Here is a 19,546-nt window from a genome sequence, read left to right on the forward strand (position 1 = left end):
TAGTCTCTAAACTTAACCCAAAGACTCTCAACAGGCTTTTCTCCAGTTTCATACTGGAGCTCTGAGCAGTCATACTGCTCCCTTACATACAGTGCAACTCCTCCACATTTTCTCCCCCGCCTGTCCTTCCTGAACAGTTTATATCCATCCATGACAGTACTCCAGTCATGTGAGTTACCCCACCAAGTCTCTGTTATTCCAATCACATCATAGTTCCTTGACTGTGCCAGGACACAATGAGTCCTACGTTAGGCCTGTCTTTTAGATACAAATAAGCAGGGGGATGCCCAGGGATCTGGTCTCTTGTGTTCCTCTGTGAAGCAGCCACAAAGATGCTTTGGGGATGGCTTTGTGCTCCAGATTGATGGTAGTGAGAGCTTTCTGCTCGTTGGAGTGCTGTTTTCACCAAGCCAGACCCCCTAGCCCTAGATGAAGGGAACATGTCATGACTCCATCATTTTTGCAGAGAAGCTTATATTTTAGGGAGTCCAAAGCTTATTAACCCCTGTACAGTGACTGGACTTTATCAGCACCAACCTGATGCAGTACAAGCGAGAGCGCTCCTGTCACTACCCATGTTCATCACCCTGGGACACACGTCTCCCTAATATGCTGGGGAGCTCACCTACACAATAACAAGGTTCAGGACAAATGGTCTTCCACAGAAATGACCTTCCATATCACTCTTTTGGGGCTAGGAGCTGTCAGGAGTGCCTGTGCACAAACTCTGACTTTAATCAGAAACAACACACAAAGGTTATGATGGACTTAATGTGACCTGTATGTTTTGTATAAACTGCCAAGGAGCTGCCAGATCTCCCTCCCTCTGCAAGACAGCGTTCAAACTTTGGAATTGATGCACCCATCACAATGAGCTCATCTCAGCTGTCTGTCTACAAGAGATACAGAATGGGATAACCAGCTGTCTCAGTTGGAATTTTCTCATGACAATGAGTGTATACTGAATTCACAGATGCTTCAAGATATAGCCACCCTTTGGGGAAACATTCACTGGTAGTTGCCCTCATCTTCCCAGCGGACAGGGCCCACTTGTATGTCTTTTCCCAGTTTCCTACCCTATCCAAGATTCTGTTGAAAATTCAATGAAACAAAGCGAGAGTTATTGTGATTGCCCCTCTTGACTATGACAGGTCTGGCTCCCTTACCTGATGCAGATGGCAATATGCCCTCCTGTTCCTCTGACATCAGCCCATTCCTCACCCACTCTCTCAAAACAATGGGCTGACCCTTCACCCCAACCCATGTGTCCTCCGCCTCTAGGCTTGGATCTTTCTTTGTTCCAAGGCTTAGAAGCAGAATGCTCTGACAAGCTGAAACACATGTTGCAGCACAACCACAAGATGACCACTCCACATACCTATCTACAAAATGTAAATGACTCCAAGTTTGTACCTTTTCAAACGGACAGACCCAACCTGATCTTTACTCCCTCTGATTTTGCACTACATTTTAAACTTTCACTCAGCTCCCTTAAGGTACATCTCATGGCGAAAATGGCTTCCCACTTGGAGTTTGCTCAACCACTAATCCGTAGACTCTTTAAGGACATTGGGATTCTCTTCCCCCATGTGACACCACCCACTCCAGCCTGGGACTTTAATCTAGTTCTCAGGGCTTGGACTAGACCTCCCTCTGAATCCAGGGCAACTTGTTCTCTCTTACACCTGTCCATGATGACAGCATTTCTAATTGCCATCACCTCAGCTAGGCACATAGGAGAAATAGCGGCCCTGATGGCACACCCATCATTCACGGCCTTTGTCTTTTAAAAAAACAAACAAACAAACCCTCTAAGGCCGTATCCCAAGTTTCTCCCTACTTTTTCTGCACTTTCCATATGAATCAACAGATCCATCTCCTTGTTTTTTCCCAAAACCACATTGTGACAACTGGGAGACAATTGTGCATATGCTAGATATTAGAAGGTGCTACGAATTACACCTGGTAGGACACGCACACAACTGCTGCAAATTACACCTGGTAGGACACGCACACAAATGCTGCAAATTACACCTGGTAGGACACGCACACAAATGCGGCAAATTACACCTGGTAGGACACGCACACAAATGCTGCAAATTACACCTGGTAGGACACGCACAGTTCGAATCTAGGCTGAGGCACATAAACAAAGTCCACAACTGCAGAGTTCCCAAAAGACACTAAGTTTATTACGCTCGAGCGTGGTGCCCCCCTGCTAGCCAGGAGGGGACCCTGAATACAGATTATACAAAGGTTATATACTTTTTAGCAAAGCATGTTGCCCTCGTGCATTGGAAACCTTAGCCAATAAACAAACCCTTGTCTTATCTACCACCTATCCCTGCTTGGTGCATTCCTCGTGCTATACCAGTATGTTAATTACGCAGCATGGTCCTAAAGCCATGCATCAGTAACCTTCATTATCAGGATGGGAGGCCTCACGTCAAGGCCAAGAGACAGGGAGTTAGAGACTGACAAAAACCAGATACTGGGAGTCAAGGCAGGCTGGAGACAAGGAGGAGGCTTTTCACAGGGATTCAGTATCTAAGGATCACTCTTCCTGGTGTATGATGTGCTGGCATTTAAACAATGGTGGGCCCCAAACCAAAATGGAGTCACATGTGCTAACTTTTCCTTAACAAAGGACATTCGCATTCTACTTGGACAGGACTAAGGACTTCAGGAAATCCCCTAAACTCTTCCTTTCATCCACAGAAAGATCCAAAAGCTCTGTGATATCGCCTCAAAGACTATCCAAATGGGTCTCTAGTTGCATTAATCACTTAGCAAGGGCGCGACTTGCTTCCGTCCATACACATTCCATGAGATCTGTTCCTACCTCAATCACATTCCATAGGGATACCCTTATCTCCCCAATCTATAGAGCAATGATGGGGGCCTCTGTCCATACTTTCACACAACATTATGCGATCATTGAAGATTTGGCCGCTGACACCATCTTCAACTCCACAGTACTCTCTGTAGTAAAAAAACTCCGCTCCGAAGTCCCAGCCTCCAGTGATGGGTACTGCTCTGGAGTCACCTAAAGCGGAGCACCCAGAGGGACACTACTCGAAGAAAAAGAGGAAGTTACTCACCTTGTGCAGTAATGATGGTTCTTCGAGACGTGTGTCCCTATGGGTGCTCCACAACCCGCCCTCCTCCCCTCTACATCGGAGTTCTCTATAGGGCTCTGTGGTAAAGAAGGAAGTGAGGGGGGTTTGCCCGTGCAGTGCTAAATAGCCTCGAGGCAGACCACAAGGGAGGAAGAGCACATGCACGGGCTCAACGGGACACTGTTACCAAAAATCTCTGATTAGAGGTGCAGGGGCACACAGACACCTAAAGTGGAGCACCCATAGGGACACACATCTCGAAGAACCATCGTTACTGCATGAGGTGAGTAACTTCCTCTTTCAGTCCAACTGGTAAAAATTAGCTAAATCTTAGAATGATTAATGAGACCATGTGCTGTGTCTGTAATTTTCTAGCAGTTAATTTGAAAGTAATAGGGACAGAAGCTGCTTAAAAATCTTGTCTCTCTGTTTTCTGTTAGTTTTGTCCTAAAAAGAAACAGGATTTGACTGAACCCAAAGTGACCACCTTAAACTGGCATTTTCTTTCTCCCAGCAAGAACCATCTTGAATGCAAGTAAGAGACTGTCAGGCAGGAGATTTTCCCATAAAAAGACTTTTCAAATGCATTAATTGTTTCTTCTTTTTTTGTATATTTAATAAAGGGTTAAGGGTTTTTTTTTTTTAAATCGAGGTTGTTACAATGGGAGTAAGCCAAAAATAAATTAATGCAAAACCTTAAACCACTGTTAACTGTTCAGTATTGTAACAGTAAACAAGGATTTTAGAATACCTTAATTTCTGTTGGGTCCCAGATTCCTATTCCCCAGCAATTCAACAGCATCCTTCATGCCAATGGCACCTGTGCAGACCTTGAAGGATTTTTCTGCTATCTCAGTGCTCTAGGCCTTGCCTTTCCTTAAACTATTCCATCCTATTGAATGGGGTAGGCTGAAGAGCAGAATGAAGACAAGTTTAGACAGAGAAGAAGCTGATGACTCTTCTGATGCCAAATCTGTGTTGCAGATCAACAGTTTGACAGTGGTGCTGATGTGGATGATCCTACATACCCCCAGTATTTGCAGAAGTTAGCTAACTCAACTGGTTTACATTAGAACAGGTTCAGAAATCTGCAAGAGGTACAATAGAGAGGTATCTGGACCATAACTCTCATCTTCTGGAATTGCCATGCTCTTACATCACTTGTTGGATCAGCTGATGAAGAATGTGTGGAAGACCCCTCACACAGCTCCCCTCAGTCTGCTGTAGGGGCAAATATAAAGTATTTAAAGTCTCAGCTTGTTCCATTTTAGCCATAATGGTGTGTTGCATTGTGGTTCCTAACTTACACCAGCATATATAGATCTGTTTTATGATAGTCAAAAATAACAATAAATTAATGCAGCCAGTTAATAAAACACACGCTAATGAAGACATCTAAAATGGAAGTCAGAGTAAACTATCTGTACCCCTTCTGAAAGATTAATTTGACTCTGAATAGACATCTGTTAGCAACTACTGTTTCTGAATGGCTTTCTGGTCACATGGCCACTTGTTCTAAAAATTAATATTTTTTTTTTTGCAGTGGGCTCTTCAGCTGCTGATGTTGATCCACTACCTGGAGTCTATGCTTGTTGCCCCTGGGGTGAAATCTTGGCCCCACTGAAATCAACTGGAGTTTTGTCATTGACTTCAATGAGGCCAGAATTTTCCCCCCAGTATTTTTTTAATCAGTGTTTTGGTGGACTTGTAAAAGGCCCTGTGTACCCCATGACATTCTGATCCAAAGTTCTGCAGTAATATTCTCAGATTCTGCCACATTTTCATCTGGCAGGATAACCAATTCTGTGGTGTTTTCATTTAATTTTTTCAAAGTTTTTCTATTATGAAATATGAAATTTAATCATGGTCACATAAACACCACTCTATACAGGAAACCTACTGACATGCTGACCTACATGTCTCCAGCTTTCATCCAGACCACACCACACGATCCATTGTCTACAGCCAAGCTCTACGATACAACCGCATTTGCTCCAACCCCTCAGACAGAGACAAACACCTACAAGATCTCTATCAAGCATTCTTACAACTACAGTACTCACCTGCTGAAGTGAAGAAACAGATTGGCAGAGCCAGAAGAGTACCCAGAAGTCACCTACTACAGGACAGGCCCAACAAAGAAAATAACAGAACGCCATTGGCCATCACCTTCAGCCCCCAACTAAAACCTCTCCAACGCGTCATCAAGGATCTTCAACCTATCCTGAAGGATGACCCATCACTCTCACAGATCTTGGGAGACAGGCCAGTCCTTGCTTACAGACAGCCCCAGAACCTGAAGCAAATACTTACCAGCAACCACACAACAGAACCACTAACCAGGGAACCTATCGTTGCAACAAAGCCCGTTGCCAACTGTGTCCACATATCTATGCAGGGGACACCATCATAGGGCCTAATCACATGAGCCGCACTATCAGAGGCTCGTTCACCTGCACAACTACCAATGTGATATATGCCATCATGTGCCAGCAATGCCCCTCTGCCATGTACATTGGTCAAACTGGACAGTCTCTACGTAAAAGAATAAATGGACACAAATCAGACGTCAAGAATTATAACATTCAAAAACCAGTCGGAGAACACTTCAATCTCTCTGGTCACTTGATTACAGACCTAAAAGTTGCAATTCTTCAACAAAAAAACTTCAAAAGCAGACTCCAACGAGAGATTGCTGAATTGAAATTAGTTTGCAAACTGGATACAATTAACTTAGGCTTGAATAGAGACTGGGAGTGGATGGGTTATTACACAAAGTAAAACTATTTCCCCATGTTTATTCCCCCCCTCCACCCCCCACTGTTCCTCAGACGTTCTTGTCAACTGCTGGAAATGGCCCACCTTGATTATCACTACAAAAGGTGACCGCCCCGCTCTCCTGCTGGTAATAGCTCACCTTAAGTGATCACTCTCTCGTTACAGTGTGTATGGTAACACCCACTGTTTCATGTTCTCTATGTATATAAATCTCCCCATTGTATTTTCCACTGAATGCATCCGATGAAGTGAGCTGTAGCTCACAAAAGCTTAAGCTCAAATAAATTTGTTAGTCTCTCTAAGGTGCCACAAGTACTCCTTTTCTTTTTGCGAATCATAGAAGTGGGACTCCCCTTACCATGTTACTTCTTTATATTCATCAAGATTACTTTACACTGTCCCCACATTCTTATTTTTTGACTTATCCCACTGAGACATTGTTTGTTTCAGGCTTTCTGCTGATTCAAGACTGTACTGCATTGGTTGTCACTCTTCATGTTTTCTTCACAACCATCAGAGCTGGACATGTAATTCTTTTTTTAAATGAAAAGCTTAAAATGAAAGCTTAGATTCTGTAAAATAAACTGTGTTGAAGGGTAGATTCTGTGGCAATGGACGACATATTGCTGTGAGCTTGTGTTGCTTCTGCAAATGTATTATTTTGTCAGTGCACGAACACCTGTCAATAGATACCTGGATGTTCTCAGGAAATAGAGAGCAAGCATTCTCCTTGGATTTGATGAGTGTCTTTTGTGTCTTCTATCTCAGTGGTTCTCAAAGCTGGTCCACCGCTTGTTCAGGGAAAGCCCCTGGTGCACTGGACCGCTTTGTTTACCTGCCACATCTGCAGGTTTGACCAATTGCGGCTCCCACTGGCCGAAGTTCACTGCTCCAGGCCCATGGGGGCTGCGGGAAGCGGCACGGGAACTCTCCTGCCCTCTATCCAGCCCTTCCTGCCCCCTTACCGCGCTGCCTAGAGCACCCGTGGCTGGCAGCGCTACAGCCATGGCGCCCGGCTGGAGCCAGCCATGCCACCATGCAGCACAGAGCACCTGGTCAGGCCAGGCTCTGCAGCTGTGCTGCCTCAGGAGCTCACAGCCCCATCGCCCAGAGCACTGCGCCGGTGGCGCAGTGAACTGAGGCTGCGCGGGAGGAGGAACAGCAGGGGAGGGGCCAAGGGCTAGCCTCCTGGGCCAGGAGCTCAGGGGCCAGACAGGAGGGTTCCGTGGCCCGCAGGCTGTAGTTTGCCCACCTCTGAACTAGACTATATGAACCTATGGTGTGGTCCAGTATGACAGTTTTTACAGTCCAGTCAATCCACAACAAAGGTTTCAGCTGTGAAGCATTTAAAGACCTTGAATATGCACACCCTTGAGTCCAAAGCTTTGCTGAATACAAAGCTCAGTAAAAGCTCTGTCAGTCCAATTGGCTCTGATCAGCCAAAGCAAAAAAGAAAGGTCTATTGCTGTAAATATTCATTGTGGTCTAACTTGGGTCAGAAGAAACACTCCACATAATGGACTGGAGAGTGGGGTGACATCAAAGATGTCGTTGAAGTCAAGTCAGGCTGGCTCAAGGCTGCTTAAATTCTGTATATATCAGCTGTAGTAGAAAAGGATGTTCATGATTTGATTCCTTGGATAACAGCCCTGTGAAAATTGTAATTTCATGCACTGAGCAGAAATCATGAAATTAGCTCTGCACTGTGATTTTTCCAGTATTCTAGACATTAAAATGAAATGAAGAAGAGAGCAGGGTCATGTAATTTTGTTGTGTTCCGTCCATCCATCATATTACATTGAGTTTGTGGTGGTGCATTAAAGCGGGAGAAGGCGGTACAGTAGCCATCACTGCTTGGAACATGAGCAGCTGCAGCCTCACCAGGAAAGCAGAACTGGGCATTCTCCTGAGCCAGTCTCATGCTCAGTGCATCTCATAGCGCACAGCAGCTGCATTTCGGAGCAGTTCAGGGGATGTCTGCAGTCACTTGTATGCAAAGAAATGCACCAGTAACCTTTTGCTGACTGCATTCCATGCATAATCTGCAAATTTCAATACTTTACCTGTGATTCTGCCATGAATTTAAAAAAAAAAAATTCACAGAGCCTTAGTGAAAGCATTTTAGTCAGATCTGAGTACTGTTTTGAATCTATTTCTAGGTGCCTTACGCCCACAAATTATGGTTAATTCCTTCATGGGGAGGGGGGGCTCTTCCTTATCTCCTCCTTCTTCCAAGTGGCTTATTCTTCTTTATTATTGTCTCATGGTCCTCTGAGGCATAAGTCACTCTTGAAACAGAACTGCCTCATAGCCAGTCGGTCCGCAGCCTGTAGCAGTGCATGGGATTCTTCCGTCCTAAGTACAGGACTCTGCACTTGTCCTTGTTGAACCTCATCAGATTTCTTTTGGCCCAATCCTCCAATTTGTCTAGGTCCCTCTGCACTCTGTCCATACTCTCCAGCATATCTACCTCTCCCCCCAGCTTAGCGTCATCCGCGAACTTGCTGAGGGTGCAATCCATCCCATTATCCAGATCATTCATGAAGTTGTTGAACAAAACTGGTCCCAGGACAGACACTGGTCCCTGGGGCACTCCACTTGCTACCAGCTGCCAACTAGACATCAAGTCGTTGATCACTACCCATTGAGCCTGATGATCTAGCCAACTTTGTCCACCGTATAGTCCATTCATTCATCCAAACCATACTACTTTAACTTGCTGGCAAGAATACTGTGGGAGACCGTATCAAAAGCTTGCTAAAATCAAGATACATCATGTCCTCCGCTTTCCCCATATCCACAGAGCCAGTTATCTCATCATAGAAGGCAATCAGCAGGAGGGTACATGGTGCCAATGTGGACTTACATGCTGAGCCTGCTCCCCACTTTGTCAACAAGCCTGCTTATAAGGAGTAGCCTCAGCCAAGGAGCTCCAGTGCCATAGATTACTGCAAGGTAGAGTCTCTTATACCACCCTTACCCTGAGAGGGCATTACCAGGGGATCCTAGGAGAATAAGCATGTTCCCTGGCCCTCACCCTTTTTGTATCCCCATTGGCTCCCTCCATCCCCCCACCCCTGTTATGTATCCTCCCTCTGCTCCAGTATTCCTATGTGTGGTTCATCAAGACTCTCGGCTGGTAAATCACAACCCCTCAAGTCCAAATAAACAGGGTATCATCCCAAATGGTTAAAGTTTGTCAATGTTACAAGCAACTTGGGTACTATAATCAGAAGTTTTAAGCAGCGGTAACTGTAGGCATTGCTCCTTTCTCTGCCTGTAATGTTGGATTATTAGTTAGGTTATTAAATGTAAAATTATTTTTGTATTTGCAGAGTAGACAGGGTAATGTCATTATGAGTAACATAATATTTTCCATTTACTGACTCTTCTTTGCATAATTTGGGTATTGAGTGAATAGGAATCTAAACCCCACCCTACTATGAATACTGGATTTTGCCAAGAGAGCCCCCTTCCACTTGTTGTCTACCTCTGATTGCTTCCTCTCTCCAAGCCCCTCCCCTCAAAAAATTTTGGATACCATAAAAGGCCTGTGGTATGTGGTTGTGGCTGTCTTTGATGTGCTGCTGTTCTACCCAAATTCCCTCCTGTTGGTCAGGATGCCTGATCGCATCCCCAGTATATTGCCATCTTCCTGCTCTCTTCTGCTGGCCAGAATTTTCTTACCACCCTTCCCTGGACCTTCAGTTATGACTATCAACTAGATACTAATACAGAAGTCATCATTTAGTATCTGACAGATCCTAAAAAATGATCTCCATATTCTGTAGTCTAAATTTGTGATACTAATGTAGATTTTTTTTGTACTTAATGCGTATACATTTTAAATATAACTGCTTCATACAGAAAGATACAAAAGTATGCCCATATGCATTGATATGAAAGCTTTTTCTGAACTATCCCCTCGTGATCGTCCCCCTCTATTCGACATTGGTGAGGCCTCATCTGGAGTACTGTGTCCAGTTTTGGGCCCCACACTACAAGAAGGATGTGGATAAATTGGAAAGAGTCCAGCAAAGGGCAACAAAAAAAATAATTAGGGGTCTGGAACACATGACTTATGAGGAGAGGCTGAGGGAACTGGGATTGTTTAGTCTGCAGAAGAGAAGAATGAGGGGGCATTTGATAGCTGCTTTCAACTACCTTAGAGGTGGTTCCAGAGAGGATGGTTCTAGACTATTCTCAGTGGTAGAAGAAGACAGGACAAGGAGTAATGGTCTCAAGTTGCAGTGGGGGAGGTTTAGGTTGGATATTAGGAAAAACTTTTTCACTAGGAGGGTGGTGAAACACTGGAATGCGTTGCCTAGGGAGGTGGTGGAATCTCCTTCCTTAGAAGTTTTTAAGGTCAGGCTTGACAAAGCCCTGGCTGGGATGATTTGATTGGGGATTGGTCCTGCTTTTGAGCAGGGGGTTGGACTAGATGACCTCCTGAGGTCCCTTCCAACCCTGATATTCTATGATTCTATTGTGACTTAAATCCAGATTTACATCATGGTCACATCTCATGTCACTCTTCCTATGCTGTTACTTATATTTTCCATAATATTATTTTTTAATTATAGACAAAGAGATGCTTCTTTATCCCAAATTTTTTAATAATATTCTACAGTTGGTTTGCAGGTGTACTAATAAGGACTATGGGAACACAGTAGAATCTCTGAACCATGACATTTACAATGTTACATTTATATAAAGACAGTAAGCTGATCTCTGATGGCATAGCAACATCACATTGTCAGAGAAGCCACCCTCTGATTGTCTCTTTTCCTGGGCCAATGAATTTCAGATCTATCCTGGAACTAATGCCTTTGGGGCTTTTCTTCAGTGAAAAATTTTGATTAGTGGGCTTAAGAGTTTTTCTACCCCACAGCCATTTAATACTGCAGTTACGTATGGATAAGAGAAATATGGTAAATGGAGGACACAGAATCAGATAATGTGTACACACCCATCTTGGGTTGCTGTTTGTGTTGGGAGATACATGCAGAGAGAGGTAATCTGCACTGATGCTGTGGCATACCAACAGTCAAATTAATTTAGTGTTTTGCAGTGCATATGTACCTGTCCCCTCTTAGTTTAATTACGTATTCTGTCCACTAAAAACGTTTAAGCAGATCAGTGTAATCAGAAGGCCTATTGAATTTCTCTTTGTGGCTTTGCCTAGCCCTCTAATTTAGTATTTAGTAGTAAGGTAGCTATCTAATGTTGCTTGCCTTTTATAGGTCGATAATGACAGATCTGTACTACCTCAGTCAAACAGATGGAGCAGGTGATTGGCGAGAAAAGGAAGCCAAAGATCTGACAGAGCTGGTACAGAGGAGAATAACATATCTTCAGGTAAGAAGGTAGAATAAAAGTGCTTAAATTAAGAGGAAAAATTAAAAATGGGATTTGTTGAAAAAATATTTTAACCCACTAAAATATGCCAATGTAGTAAAAACATTCAAGTAATTTAAGTGAATGTATAGGTGCAAATTCTGTAGATAGCAATATGAGAGGATTTATGTTGTAGATATGTAATAATCCTTTGTATTTATGTGTAAAGTGAGCCAGTATTTTCACACACAAAGGGACAATAACAGAAAAGGGTTTAACTGTTGGTTTAATTGTAATTGTGCAATAATATAATCTTCTGACATATATTTTGGGGGTGGGTATTTTTTTGTGCTGGATCCATGATTGCCAGTAGACTATAACTTTGCCTTTTCATTCAGACTCTATAAGTCTGCAAAAGCTAACAATAGCTTGTGTTTTGGTATATTACAAGAAGTGGCTATATCTTTTGGGAGTTCTCCTATAGACACGTTCCTCAATTCATCAGTGGTGTCTCTGAAGTGAGAGAGAAGATACTTTACATAAATAATGTAATTATCCATTATCAATTACAGTGTCACTCACTGAACCATAAACAGCTGGTGTGCAGAACCATCATTCTCACTTAAAATTGTAATAGCTTTTATCTAAGCTTATTTAATTTCGACATGTTCATTAAAATTTCTCCCATAAAGATATTTTCTTTAAATTATGATCCAATCATGTTCTAGGTCCCCTTTCTCTGACTCTAACACCTTTTACCACCTATTCTAGTTCTTCCTGAGTTCCTCAATCCCTTAATTTTCAGTGTTTTGTTTTAAAGCCCCTGTACATCCTATAGAATTTATAGAAATCTCTAGTATTTTTAATATATCAAATTGTACTCCCATATTTCTCTCATATTTCTGTAATAATTGCTCTTTCCCCCATTATTGTTGTACTCTGAAGAAACTTTCTTCTTACTATCCTTGAAAAAACTAATTGGACACTCATACTAGGTATGTTGTAAATACTTTAAGCAGAGAATATGTTAGCTATTTGTGTCTAACATACTTGATATATCTCATTCTGTATGTCAATAAATACCACACATATGCTGATGGCTCACAGATCTACATCTGCACTCCTGACCTGTCGTCTTCTTTCCAAACTAAAATCACAGCTTGTCTTTCCGACATCTCCTTGTGGATGTCCAACCATCAGCTTATTCTCAATGTGACTAGAACAGAACTCTTTTTCTCCCCCCGTCCTTCCATCTTCCCCTTTTCTTAGCCATTATAGGCAACACCATCATCTTTTCCGTCACTTAAGCCCATAGCTTGGATGTTACCTTCAACATGATTCTCTCTAGATCTTAACATCAAAGCTGTGCCTAAATCCTGCTGCTTCTCTTCTCTCTGCATAGCATCTTTAAGATCTGGCCTTTCCTCTCCAAAGCTAAGCCGTTTGTCCACCATCTCACATCTTGACATTTGTCTCACTATGGCAAATGCATTTTGCTTCACTTATGTCCATTCAAAACTATGCTATAAAGATCATGTTTCTGGCTTATCTCTTTGACCACATCACCCCTTTCTTTGGTTCCCTCCTCTGGTTCCCCCTGCTCCACTCCATCAAATACAAACTACTAATCTTTGCTTTTATGTCCCTTAAGAGTTTTACATAATGATATTGTGAAAACTTAATCACGACTTTGTTTTATAACGTGAAAGGAAACAAGACTGGGCAGGAAGAAATTTTGGCTGGTTTACATGTATTGCCATTATCTAACATAATTTTTGTATAACTGTTATAAAGTAGCAGAAAAATGTTTCAGCTGCTCTGCCTCTGATTTTTAGTAGCTAAAACTAATTTATGGTCGGGATAATATTTTAGATCTGGTGAATATTTCCTAGTGGAATATATACAAAAGAACTGGAGATAACACCGTGGGATCTACTGTTTCTCCCTTATTGATTTAGATTTGCAGCAAATGAAACTCCAGGTGATTATTAAAATGTCTTAGTGACATTGTAAACTTAAAAATAATATGTTGTTTAAAAAAGAATTCTTATATTACTCATAATACTGCACAATATTCCAAGTGAAAGAATTTTTAAAATCCAATATATTTGCTCTTTGTTTACTTTATATATATTTATCTCAGTTTCGGGAAAAATATCAATGAAGTCAGCTTTACTTTTTTTTTATAGTCTATTTCACTTTCAAGTTCTTAGTGCTGTGGTGATTCAGACAATACAATGAAATGTTTGTTTTAAAACAATTGTTTTTGATTGGAATGTTAAAATTGTGAAACATTTCTATCAGTCTTACCTTTTTATAAAATACTATTATAAAATTTAATAGGCCAAATTTAGGTTGACAGTGTCTCTTTAATGTTTCTCATGTATAACCATCCACATGGAATGATGAGCTGTCTTCATTCTTTCATAGTTCCTCAGGCAGAAACAGTTAGAAAGCATGAGCGTAAACACGCCTCTTTACAAAACACAGACACAATGACCATGCTGTTTGTTTGCCATTTTTGAAAGTTGATAAGAAAATTTTCCATGCCTGATCTACTTTATTCCTTCTGGTATTAAAGCCTCAACAGAGTCAGCAAATTACCAGGAGAGAAGTCCTCAGGAGATTTCTGCCTTATCCACAATATCATTCAGAAATTCAATCAGGGATTTTATGTATATACTTCCTTTAAATGGACTGTCAAGACTACATGTAATTCACTATGGATTTCTTTGTTCTGTTTCACTACTATAGATTTCAATAATCATATAATAGTGTCTGGAAATCTTTATATTTAGTGAATTCAAATTTTTGTGACTATACATGTAACCTGGCATTTTCTTATTCTCTTAATATCTTTTACCATATCCCTTTTTTTAGTATTTTACAATGCATGTTTAATGTGCTCCTCAACCATTGTTGAATTAATTTCATAATATTGGATTAGTGAATAGACACCTTCTCCAAAAACACCTTAAAAGAAATTTAGGCATGGGAATGGGGCTCAGCATGTTGAAAAGACAGTCTTTTAGGCAAAATAAAAAGGCTACCTAAAAATAAAACAAATGAGCAAAAGAGAAAATAGCAGCTGGAAAGCATGTTTTTAAATGATGTTTTTGAGGGAGACTGGAATTAGATGACATAAGTTTCTATACTTATATTTTTACAAGGGAAAATGTAGTGAACATATGAAAATTGAATAAGCTTAGAGAATGTCTACTACAATATTAAATCAAGTGTTGGTTCTGCTCCATCAATTCTTTTGTAGTTCACTATCTAAATGTCTAATCTATAAGGGTAAAAACCTCCTTTAAGATGAACCCAGCTGATACCTACATGGGAAGTCTCCAACGGTAAGTCAGGACTAGTTTACCATTAGGGGATTGTAGACCGAGGGAAATAGTTTGCAGCCCCTCTGCATTCATGAGGTGATTGTGCTCAAGGTGAAATCCCTTCCTAGAGGAGGGTAGGTGACTGCCAGCGCACTCAGCTATACTACACTGGAGCAAGATCAGGCTCCCTATTCTACTGCACCACATACATACTCAGGTGGTCCGCAAGACTGAGTCTGCTGGCTGGAGGAGTAGTAGCTCTGAGCTCCTTTTCCTCCCTAACCTTCCTTCCAAGGAGCAAAGAGAAGCCTGTGTGGGAAGGAGGGCTCACCAGGAGGAGCTGAAAGTTTTCAGATAGAGGAGGGGTGAGGTGGAAGGGAGCTCTTGGGCTGACAATTTATTCACCAGAGTGGAATGGGAAGAATGCAGCAGGAACAGGTCAGCAATACATTTAGAAGACCGGGTCCTGCATTAAAGGGGAAAGTGACCATCATTAACTGGGGGATGGGGGAAGAGCTGGCCTGTATTGACTGTGGGTAAGTGGGTGGCGTGCGGGGCATTAGCATTAATTTTGTGTGGGAAGCAAGGACCTGGCACAGATTGTATAGTGTGCATGACATGTATTGTAGGGGGTGGGGGGAGGGCTGTGTGAATTAAATTAGGGGCAGCCTGGGTTGAGAACTCCCCTCCTTCTGGCACTCTGTGAGAAGCGTGGGTAAGGACTACCTCCTTCAAGCTTCCTAGCAGCCTGGTCGAGGACCTGGTCCTAAATGTGGAGCACTTGTGTTTTGTTGTACATCAAGCCATAAGCAAGAAATTATGTTTTAGAAGTATAAAAGCTATTTATAAGACTGTTTTCTCACTGTGTGAATCAAATAAGCCAGTTTTGCCATCTGTAACAGGCCACCGTCTCACTCCACACCAATTAAACTGTTACAGATGGCAAAGCTAGCTTATTTGATTCACACAATGAAAAAACATCTTTAAAAACATGTTTTATAATTAAAAGCAGTGTAATTTGTTGCCTATGGTATAATGTGCTACAGAGCACCGATGTTCTACGTTCTGATAACTTGTCACGTTTTGCTGGCTTGTGTCACACACATTAGACGGTTGAGAGGTTTGCCAGTGGCACTTTTGACAACTTCCCCCACTGACCCCACTGACTTTTTGAGTGCACTGGACAAGACCCAAAAGAAGAGGAGTTCCTGGTGAATTGTACTGTGTTACTCATGTCCCTTCCAGATGGACTTTCCACAGCTGGGGACCAATAAACATGGATCTTCTGACAGTGACTTGAACCCTATATCTGTATATTTCTGACTGATTCTAATCAACTATGTCTCAAACACTATTTGGACTTTATTTGGTCCAACTTGACTTGAGGTCGGATATAGAGCTGCCACCCACTGTAGTGTTGTGCTACTAACCTGATCTCACACCATAAACTAAATACTTTGGGGCTGTTCTTTATATTGCCAAAACAGAATGTAGTGGTTTGTAACATTATTGTGAAATATGTCCTGCTGGCTTCTACATAGAGTACACTTACCCTGTGCATTAGGGAGTTCAGTCATTCACCAGCAGCAAGGAAAGGGAATAAAATGAGAGTAAAAATATTTGTGATGTATTATGGAAGATTCAGTAACATTGGGAATTTTGTTTTATGTTTAGAATAGCCTGACTAGACAAATGGGTTATAAAATGCTACCTATTCCTATGAAAACATGGGCATTTGTCAGGAGAGTAACATAAGTAATACTCTGATGCCTGGTAAAGTTTTAATTTATCTCCAAACTCATTTCAGTTGTTACATGAGCTTTTGCAGACAAGGGCTAGCACTTTTTAACACTTTGCAGAGTTTACTCATTTCTTTTTTATGCTTTAATTGTATTACAAAACTGGATTTTCAAGGGGGAAGGGAAATTTTTCTGTATTTTGAAATTTTCATTCCCCTTCTCTCCCCCCCCCACCCCCCCCCAAAAAAAAAGAAAAGAAAAGTAAGTAGATCTGTCTCTAACTCCAGCTACATTCTGCAAGCCATCTATTAACCAGGAACGGGTAAGAACGGTGTAAGTTAAAGAACCAGAGGAATACATGGTTCCCATCTATCCTAAATACACTGAATTAATTAATATAGTAAACCTTAAAAGAAAGAGAAGGAAATGGTGGGGGGCAGGGTGAAAGTGTAACTCTCAGAAAATAAACAAAAAGAAGACGACTGTAAGTAGGAAAAAGAAAAGGGAACCAACTAAAATTAAAGGAGCAAGAAAGAACCAATCTGTTCGGTAATCTGTAACTAATTACATTAATAACTTCTGTTACTCTATTTAATAGCAGCTGGCAGACAACCTACCTGCTTTGTTGGTTGGCTATTTTTACATAATTCAAGTTAATAATTTGTTACATGAGCTTGCTGGAGCTGAGAATGCCATATGATTGATGTTTTTCAGCATACCTCAGAGAAAAAGTAAATATAAACTAAAACTCATTAACAACAGCATTTGTTATAGCGTTATACATCTGTAATTTGTGTGACGTATTCTGTTGATACAATTACTCAAGCAGTTTATAAACAGCTGCAAACCCCATAATAAGTGGAAACTTTTCATCCTTTTTTAGCAAAGTCGCTTATTGTATTCTTTATTATTTTTAGGTTGTTGAAGCTTGAGCTATGTAGTCAGTCCCCTTTTTGTTAAAGGGAAAACCACACTGTCTTGAGTAATGTTATTTTGATGATATAAATTGTATACATTGTGCCAAATATTCGGCCCAAGCTTAGGTGTACATATTTGTCATTGACTTCAATGAGAGTGTACCTACTTATTTTTCCAAGGGCTGAATCTGATCCAAAGAGCATAACGTCAGTTAAAACAGAAAAATTAATGTGTAAGAAAAAATTATCTGTGTGTTTGTGTATATGTAAGTATATGTTTTTATATATTTCTATTTGTGATGTGAGAAGAGAAAATGAACGTGTTTAAGTATAAAACTTTATGGATGGATAAATTTAGAAACAGGGATGAAAAGAAGGTTGATCAAACAATAGAGAAGTAGCAATCTACAGTACATTCTGATTGCAATTTTACTAATTTATTTGAACATATCAATGGTTACACCCTTGCCTTTGAAATCTACAATGTAAACTGTTTGCAAGCTGTAAGTTGACTTAAAGCTTACCCCCTTGATACTGTAATGATACATGCCTATGTACTTAAATTCTAAGGAGATAACTGCCTTCAAATTCTGGATTTCATTTTCAGAAACAGAAGGAAGAAAAATTATTTTTACTTGGTAAACTAAGGAGCAGCAAATACTGGGAGTGATTCTGGAGTGACTCAGTTGGAATAAATGGAGTTACAATGGTGTAAAATCTGTGTAAGAAAGAAGAGAATCAGGCCCACTATTTTACTGGTGCATGAACAGAGCCCTCAACCCACCAGTAAAGTGATACAGTCGTGCACATATATATGTTTACTACTGTTTGTTCAATCACAGTTTGGGAATTAGTAACTATATATCTAACATACTGGTTGTAAAAGTTATTAAACAAATTAAGTTAATCATATCCTTTTTAACTACACTGCATTTCTTTGAGGTCTAACAGAGAGCTAGTATAAAATGCTCTTTTGAAAACATAAACATTAATATACTTAAAGGACAACTTAAAACTATTGGTTCTGAATAAGCTCTGTGAGAATTCTTATGAGCAGAAAGAAATACACACTCTTAAGGCATTCATCCCAATTTTAAGAGTGCTTTAAAAAAAGATTTTGGAAGAAATCAGCATAAAATCAACAACTAATATGTTATGTGAAGGATAGTAAATTGACAAAAATATACAAAAACAATTATAAATAGAAATTTTTAAATGTATGTAAATCCATTAAATTTACAATAAAAATAGAATGTGGTAGCATTCTTAATGTAAAGATTTTAGGGCAGAAAGAGATATTTCCCTTTCGTCTACTGTGCTAAAAAGAGAGATTTGTACAAATTAATGCCTCCTGAAATTATGAATCAAGTCATTAGGCAGCCACAAAATGTGAGTTAAAATGTGCTTTTAATATCTAAGAATTTATAATCCTTGGTATGTACAGCCTTATCTAAGGGTCACCACAGAGCTTCTCTCCCAAAGTCTTTAAATGCTTCATTAACTCTTTGGCATGCTCCTCTTCCTTCACGGAACCATTAGGCAGAGAAAACAATGAAGTAGGTGAAGAGCAAGCAAAAGATAAGCCATTTTGGCACCCAGGGACAGGCTCAATCTCCCTGCAATGCTTCAGATGGTCAGGACATAGCAGGTATGGAGTCTCAGCCTGTGCCCAACTGCTGGAACAACTGTCAAACTTGAGTTGTCTGGACAAAGCAACCTCATAAGGATAAGTTATCTATACCAGGTCCCTTAAATGGTTAGCTTCAAACAATCTGCCCTTCCTAAAATTATTTTGGGCCAAACTGCCAAAATTTCAAAAGGTCAAATTTGAATGGATTGTTTTGGGAAAAATTAGCGGGAAAGCCAAATAAAATACATTGAAATACTCTTAAGAAATAGAAGTCTGAGGACTGCAGTTGTAGAGACATATAATTCTGAATAGTTCTCAGGAGGGAGGGTGATATTTAGCTTCCTCTCAGCAAAGGGCTTATCTATTTCCAAGTGTGGATAGGGAAAAATCCATTACAGACTGTTGGATAGGAAGGAGGGAAAGATATGGTTGTATTGATGCACAGAGTTACTGCCCTCTTGCAGTTAAACAACCCAAAATAACTTCTCATACTAAATATTTCATATAAAAATTATATTTATGGAAAAAAGATGTCTGGGAATATGTAAGTAACAATGGATACAGCAAAGAACAAAACTCTGACAGAAAAAGATCTTATCCGGATTTTATAAACCCAAAAAGTATTTAATATTCTATAATTTTAAACATGCTTGCATTCCTTATTTAATGGCAGTTAAATTCAGTAGTTGTATCA

General features: G+C 40.6%; 1 protein-coding gene across 8 annotated transcripts in view; it reads left to right on the plus strand.

Annotated features, from left to right (window-relative positions):
• The window catches only part of FUT8 (fucosyltransferase 8), a 291,206-nt gene that overhangs the window by 211,149 nt on the left and 60,511 nt on the right, over positions 1-19,546 (plus strand). For all 8 annotated transcript variants that reach the window (XM_073348346.1, XM_073348343.1, XM_073348347.1 and 5 more), the window contains one exon: positions 11,141-11,255. In XM_073348346.1, coding sequence (XP_073204447.1) covers positions 11,141-11,255 — 115 coding nt within the window. The remainder of the gene's footprint in view (positions 1-11,140; positions 11,256-19,546) is intronic.

This window comes from Lepidochelys kempii, chromosome 6 (assembly GCF_965140265.1).
Source record: "Lepidochelys kempii isolate rLepKem1 chromosome 6, rLepKem1.hap2, whole genome shotgun sequence".
Lineage (NCBI taxonomy): Eukaryota > Metazoa > Chordata > Testudines > Cheloniidae > Lepidochelys > Lepidochelys kempii.